Below are 7878 nucleotides of genomic sequence, written 5' to 3'. Positions count from 1 at the left end.
GTGGACAGCTTCAAAGTGCAGCACAATAATAAAAATATTTTAAAAAAATAAGTAAAATAGAATACATAAAATCTTCCCACACTGAAAACTCCATAATCAGATAGTTTCACTGCTAAATTTTATCAACATTTTAAGAAGAAATCACATCAATATTATATAAATTATTTCAGAAAAAAATAGGCAGAAACATTTTCCAAGTAATGTTGAATCTAAATTAACCTAATAACCCCAAATAAGAAAAAAAGTTGTAGTATCCCTTCCTTTTCAATATTTTGAAAGAGTTTGTGAGGGGTAGGCACTAGTTTGCTTCAGAACGTTTGGTAGAATTCATTTGTAAAGCCATCTGGTCATGGGCTGTTTTGGGGGGGGAGGGTTTTGATTACTGTTTCAATTTCACTGCTTGTAATTGGTGTGTTTAGGTGTTCTATTTCTTCTTTATATAGCTTTTGATGATTGTAAAGTTGTAGAAAATTGTCCATCTCCTCTAGATTGTTGAACTTGCTTGCATATACCTGTTCATAGTAATCTCTGATTATTCTTTTGATTTCTGCTGTATCTATGTAATTTCTCCTCCTTTGTTTATGATCCTATTTATTTGTGCTTTCTCCTGTTTTTTCTTTGTAAGCCTGACTGGAGGTTTGTTTATTTTGTTTGTTTTTTCCAAAGAACCAACTTTTGGTTTCATTGATTTTTTGGATTGTTTTCTTTATTTCATTTATTTCTGTTTTTATTTTTATTATTTCCTTATTCTACTAGCTGTTGGTTTTTTATGTTGTTCTTTTTTTCAGTGATTTAAGGTGGAAGATTAGGTTGTTTCTTTGCATTCTTTCTTGTTTCTTGCTATGAGCCTGTATTGCTATATACTTTTATCCTATAACTGCTTTTGTTGTGTCCTATTCTAAACTATTATATTCTGGAGAGTTGTGTCCTCATTGTCATTCATCTCAAGGTATTTTTTAATTTCTTCTCTAACCTCCTTATTGATCCAGTGATCTTACAGTAGTGTGGTTTGCATTTTTTTCATAGTTTATTTCTAGTTTGATGCTTTTATGGTGAGAGAATATAGTTGGTATGATTTTGATCTTGGTATATCTGTGTTGCAGTATGTGACACATATTGTGTGCCAGTATGTGATTAATCCTGGAGAATGATGTGTCTGCACTTGAGAAAAATGTGCACTCAGATTTTTTTGGGTGCAGTTGGTCTATGGATGTCTATTAAGCACATGAGTTCTAGGTCCTTGTTAAGAAATCTAGTGTCCTTATTTATTATTTGTCTCATTGATCTATCCATTGGTTGAGTTGGGTGTACTGAAGTCTCCTACTATATGTGTATTTTCTCTAATGTCTGTTTTTAGAGATGATAATAATTGTCTGATATATTTTGGTGCTCCTTCATTTGGTGAGTATATGTTGATGAATATTATGTCTTCTTGATGTATTGTCCCCTTAATCATAATGTAGTGACCATCTATGTCATTTTTTTACCTTTTTTAGTTAATTTTCATCTTATAGGCAAAACACTACCTGAAATATCCATCTCAGTAATACCTTTAAAGCCACATCACCTAAAGCAAAGAAAGTAAAGGAAAAGAAAAACAGCTTCTGTACAGCAAAAGAGACATTAACCAAATAGACACCCCACTAACTGGTAGAAAAATTTTGCATACAATAATAATCATGAGGGGCTGATCACAAAGAGCTATGAAGAGCAGATGAGACTAAACAAAAAGTAAATAATCCAGTCAAAAAATGGGCAGAATAGCTAAAGAGACACTTCTCCAAAGAGGAAATGCAAATGGCCAACAGGCATATGAAAAAAATGTTCAACATCCCCTTTAATCAGGAAAATGCAGATCAAAACCACAATGAGGTACTATCTGATACCAGTGAGAATGGCACATATTAAAAAAAAAAAAATGAGCAACAACAAATGTTGGTGAGGATATGGAGAAAAAGGAACTCTCCTACACTGCTGGCGGGAATGTAAACTGATCTACCACTATAGAAAGCTGTGCAGATGTTCCCCAAACTACTAAAAATAGAGCATCCATATCATCCAGCAATTCCTCTCCTAGGAATCTACCTGAAGGTCACAAAAACATTAATTCAAAAGGACACCTGCATGGCCTCCATGGTAGTGCAGGCAGTTGAGCACAGTGCTGTGAAGCTGTCCACAGCCTCTGCAATGCCGGTTTGATTCCAGACAGCTGGCAAGAATCCCACATGGCGCGGCAGAACTCTCCTGTCTCGCCTGCTGCTCCCCTCAGCAGTGTATTTCATCAGTCTGCCTGTTCTGTTCCCCGCTCTGTCTCTGATGAATCCTCTCACCCTCCTGCACATCTGGCCTGTACCCCGGTTCTTGTATAAATAAATCTTTAAAAAAAAAAAAAAGGACACCTGCACCCCTATGTTTATTGCAGCACTATTTACAATAGATAAGCTATAGAAACGACCCAAATGCCCCAAAATAGATAACTGGATCAAAAAGATATGGTATATATACATGATGGAATATTACTCAGCAATCAAAAAAGACAAACTCATGCCATTCACAGCAACGTGGATGGAGTTGGAAGGGATTATGTTCAGTGAAATAAATCAGAAAGAAAAAGAAAAATATCAGATGGTTTCACTTATAGGAGGAATATGGAGGAACCAAATAAAGGATCAGGAAAAAAATGTAATTATAATAAAATCAAAATCAACAGCCTACTATAAATCAGAGACATTCTTCAGGTGAGGAGGAGGGAGTAGTATCAAAACAGAGGTGGGAAGAGCACAAGGGACTATGGTGATGGCGCATGGGTGAATTGGTGGAGGAAATTTCACAGGGACTACAACTGATAGGAGAAAGTATAAATTGTACAAAAATTAAGAATGATGTAAAAAATACATAAAATTAAAAAAAAACAAAATTCCAGATTAATTTCCCTCATGTATAGACACACAAAAATCTTTACAAAGTATTAGAAAATCAAAAACAGTAATTTAGTAAAAGGATAATATACTGCATTATTGTAGTCATTTATTCAGAATTATTAACCCAATTGAATCATTATTCAAAAGTGAAGACAGACAAAAGAAGAACTAGAAGAATATCACATACTGGAAAAAACTGACCATAATTGAACATTAGCAAAAAGATTGGACCAATAGCCCATAGGAGGAAAAGCAAGTAGGATGCAATGAGACAATTAGGTAAAAGAAATTGGGAGCTGGTAGGATGAGTTGCTTCAAGGCCTATTTGAACAGGAAGACAAATCATGAGCTGGTGAGCCTTGTCCAAACAATTTGGCCCAACACAATGACTATAAGTCACTGTGATAGACAAAGGTATTTAGGTCCTGACTAATTAGCTCACAATTTCTTGGACAGAGAGGCCAAAAGGCCAAATGTTAGTTGAAATGTATCTTGTCTGCACATGCCTGGTGATAGCCCAATCCAGAACAACCTACAACTCTGCTCTCCTCTGCCCTGACTTATGGACTTACCCTTTAAATAACACCACCTAACTCCCTTAGAAGAGTCAGGTTAAGTTCTCTTTTCCTGCCCTGGCTCCCTCATGCATGAGCCTCTCTATAAAAGTCTTTTTTGGTTCAACTACACCTAGCAGTCTCTAGTGAATTCTTCTCTAGAAAGCAAAGGATCCACTCTTTTGGGTCAGGATCTGTAACTACAGGAGGTCATAATAGGCAGGTTGATAAAGTGTCATGGAAAGTCCAAATAAATAGTAACCATTAAAGAGAGCAATAATTGAATACAACAATAATTAAATAATTTTAATATAAGATGGAAGATAGGCAAGGGAAGTATTCTAGAGATAAAGTTCTTGTATATTACAAGACAAGATAGAGAACACAACTATTTATTTGCCAAGATTTAAAATTTAAGAACTATTGGGCCTCCCTGGTGGTGCAAAGGATTGAGCACTGCACTGTGAAGCAGTCCGCAGCCTCTGCAGCACGAGTTTGATCCCCGGCCAGCCAGAGAGAAACCCACATGGCGAGGCAGACCTCTCCTATCTTACTTACTGCTCCCCTCAGCTGTGTATTTCAGTTGGTCTTCCTGTTCTGTTCCCCACTCTGTCTCTGGTAAATCCGCTCTCACCCTCTGCATCTCTGGCCTGTACTCCAGCTATTTATTGCATGCATAAATAAATCTTTAAAAAAATAATAAAATAAAATTTAAGAACTATTTTATAAAAATCTGACTTTTCATTAATATTAGCATATATTTTATAAATTTTAATTTAATCACTAGAGATTATACACAGATGTAAATTTCCAAGAAAGTGGAGGAAGTGGGGAGCATTAAACCTGATAAATCCAGGTGCTCTGAAAGAAGATGAAGGAGGGGGTAAAGCATTTTCAACAGAAAATATTAGCAATTCCTACTAATATCTGGTCTTTTAATGTATTTTTCATGCTTTCTAGGATGATGAGGAACCAGATAAACAGTCAAGCAAGAGATATAATGCAAAAGATTCATTTTACAAGTCCTCTACACAAAAGTAAGCATTTTTCCCCAATATAATTTTGATTTAAAAGTAAATTCCTTTTGTCTTTAATGACTCATTCCCTTTATGTTTACAATATCCAGGATCCTATGAGTAATTCAGAGATCGGCTATGAATATTTACTTACTTACATTGATTGCTAACATAAACCAGTCAAGGAAGAGTCATAAAGAAAATATGTATTTAATACAACAACAAAATAAAAAAAAATCCTTTGATCATAAAAGACAATTGTAGGAGAAGCATGAATTAGGAAAGCTCATTCACTCTATTAAAAAATACATTGAGTAACTTGTATGTGTCTATATCCTAGGCTTTGAGATACATCCATGAATCAAGTGAAGAAAGATCAACCCTCTGAAGGGGCTCTCATTCCAGAGGGAGATGGACAATAAGCAACATAACAGAATATATTAGGGAAATAAATCATACCTTAGAAGGTGATGAGTCTATGAAAAAATAAAAGAGGAAACAAATGGAAACAAATGGCCAGAGTGTAGAGGGAAAATACCAGTATTTATTTTTTCTCCTACTGACTGATTTCAATTAGCATAATTCTCTTTAGCCCCATCCATATTGTTGCTAATGGCAAGATATTGTTGTTTTATAGCTGAGTAGTATGCCATTGTGTCTATATGCCAAATTTTCTTAATACACTCATCTGTCACCAGGCACTTTGGTTGTTTCCATAGCTTGGGTATTGTAACTTAACATAGGCATGTATATATCCTTCAAATTAGTGTTTTTTCATTCTTTGGGTAAATACCTATGAATAGAATTTCTGGATCATATGGTAGATGTCATATGTAGAATACAGAGAAACAAAACTAAAGAACCACCAAGGGCCTCTCCCAGTGGCACAGCGGTGGAGAGCTGGGCTGCAAAGCTGCCTGCAGCCTCTGCAGCACCGGTTCGATCCCCTGCCGCCAGCCAGGGTCCCACATGGAGCAACAGACCTCTCTTTCCATGCCCGCTGCTCCCCTCAGCAGTGTATTGCATCAGTCTGCCTGTTCTGTTCCCCCCTCTGTCTCTGGTGAATTCTCTCACCCTCCCACACTTCTGACTGTACCCAGTGCTTGTATAAATAAATAAAATAAAATCTTAAAAAAAAATAAAGAACCACCAAAAGGGAACCAATACAAATCCTGAAAATATGACTATAGAATTGCGATCACTGGTGTGAAAGGGTAATGTGCAGAGTAAAAAGAGGAGGGACCCAGTGTACTATGGTGGAGAACTATGTCTGTGATGTGGTAACATATATCTGAATTGGTATGAACCTGTACCTCTAAATCATATGCAGTGTTATAAACTAATGTTAACTCAATAAAAAATTAATATGGAAGGAAGGAAGGAAGGAGGCTTTTGTACTAAGTTAAAACAATGCAGAAACAAAATCATAGCATCCTGGGCAGTCTATTCATAAATCTTTTCAATTCAGAGACACTGGAATTAGGGCTGTTTGTTTTTATTAATGATCAAATTAGAGTTTGTTTCACTGCTTGTCTCATGTATGTCTGTCAAAATAACAGCAATTTTCAAAATTCCAAGTACAAGATGATAGTTTTAGAACCAAATCCTTATGTTTGTAAATGTTATTGCATTTACTAAGATGGCTGGAGTGCTTGATTTTTTATAATTTGGATGCAATGGTATGAAACAGTGGTGATATTGTTGGCTCTTCAGAGACAGATAATCTAGATTTGAGTCCTGTCTTCAACATAAATAGCTAAGTGATTTTAAGCAAAATAATTCAACTTTCTAAAATATAACTTAGGTAATTGTAAATTAGTGGTCTTCCTGCTTTCCCGTGAAAGTCAAATTAATTTTTTTGGTAAACTGTAAGAAATGTTTAAATATATGTATCAGTTTTCTGCTGATCTGTAACAGAGTATGTAGTTGGTAGTTTTAAACCATACCTATCTATTATCTCATTTCTGTAAGTCAGAAGTCCAGGTAAAGCCCAGCTGGATTCAATGCTCAGGGCTTTAAGACTGGAATCAAAGTGTAAGCTGAGGCTAAGTCCTTACCTTTATCTATTTAGATTGTTGGCAGAATTCACTTTATTACAGTTGTAGTACTTAAAGAAACAAGGACGGCAGCTTAAGAGTGTGGTTTCTTGTCTCTGTAGCTCACCAGTTTAGGTCAGAGCCACTTTAGATAATCCACCTTCTGATTACCCAAATTCACCTTATTAGGGACCATAATTACATGTGTATGATCCTTTTGCCATGTCACGTTGCATACAAAGTATCTCAGGACCGTTATACTAACATACTCTTGATATAGTCATACTGAAAGAGAGGAGGTGATTATATATGTATATACACAGAGGGCAGAAATCTTAGGGAATATTTTCGAAGTCTGCATACCATACCTATGCTATTGTTAGTTACCATACCAAATAAACATATTTTTTGTAATATGTCATTGTTTAATAAATTCATAGAGCTTATGAGGTTGTTCCATGGGACAAGATGCTACCACCAAAACTCAATCCAGAAGAAACAACATTGGAAAAAGCTGCTGACCTTATCTCACAATGTTTTACACAAAAAAGATATGAAAGCAAACCAGCAATAACACAGGTCAGTAAATATTCCCAAGCAACACCACTTTTACTACTGAACTGAACTAGAAAACTTTAGCCACAGTACTATTTATTTTACTGCTAAAAGTTATGGAAAGACTCGATACATACTTTTATGAAATTAAAGGTCCATAATCAAAAAGTCTTCAATCACTGAAAATGCTTTAATATTATCAATGTTGAAAAAAATTGTTTTATTTAAAATGTTTTATCCTCTATTTAAAGATTATCTCAATCTCAAAAATCATTTGCAATGATTGCTTTATTTTAAAAATTGCAAAACTAGGAGAAATTATGAAGAAAATATTGTGAAAGGATTATGTGTTTTTTTTTTGTTTTTGGTTTTGTTTTTGTTTTTAAGATTTATTTATTTATTTATACAAGCACTGGGTACAGTCAGAAGTGCGGGAGGGTGAGAGAATTCATCAGAGCCAGAGAGGGGAGCAGAGCAGGCAGACTGACGAAGTACACTGCTGAGGGGAGCAGTGGGCGGCAGGAGAGGTCTGCGCGCCATGTGGGACCCTCACCCGGTGGCCAGGGATCGAACCGGAGCTGCAGAGACTGTGGGCAGCTTTGCAACCCAGCGCTCAACCGCTGTACCACCAAGGAGGCCCAGGATTATGTGTTCAACAGAGAATCTGTACTGTGAACAATCTTTTAAATAGAATCTAGAACTTAACACTGCTTCTTTTTCAGAAAAGCACATTTTTTCTAAAATCATTTTACTTTTTCTTCACCTCTATCCTTTGTATACCTTTAATCCTTTCTCT

The 7878-nt window shown here is 35.8% G+C and overlaps 1 protein-coding gene across 1 annotated transcript in view; it reads left to right on the top strand.

The window, feature by feature from the left end:
* The window catches only part of SPMIP7 (sperm microtubule inner protein 7), a gene marked incomplete at its 5' end in the record, with an annotated part of 67055 nt that overhangs the window by 20815 nt on the left and 38362 nt on the right, over window positions 1-7878 (top strand). Inside the window, 2 exons of the mRNA XM_084248452.1 lie at window positions 4436-4512; window positions 6968-7106. Coding sequence (XP_084104578.1) covers window positions 4436-4512; window positions 6968-7106 — 216 coding nt within the window. The remainder of the gene's footprint in view (window positions 1-4435; window positions 4513-6967; window positions 7107-7878) is intronic.

Source organism: Talpa europaea (assembly GCF_964194135.1).
Source record: "Talpa europaea genome assembly, chromosome: 11".
Classification (NCBI taxonomy): Eukaryota; Metazoa; Chordata; class Mammalia; order Eulipotyphla; family Talpidae; genus Talpa; species Talpa europaea.
Note: the sequence above shows the minus strand (reverse complement) of the source record. Positions and strands in the feature narration are given on the sequence as shown.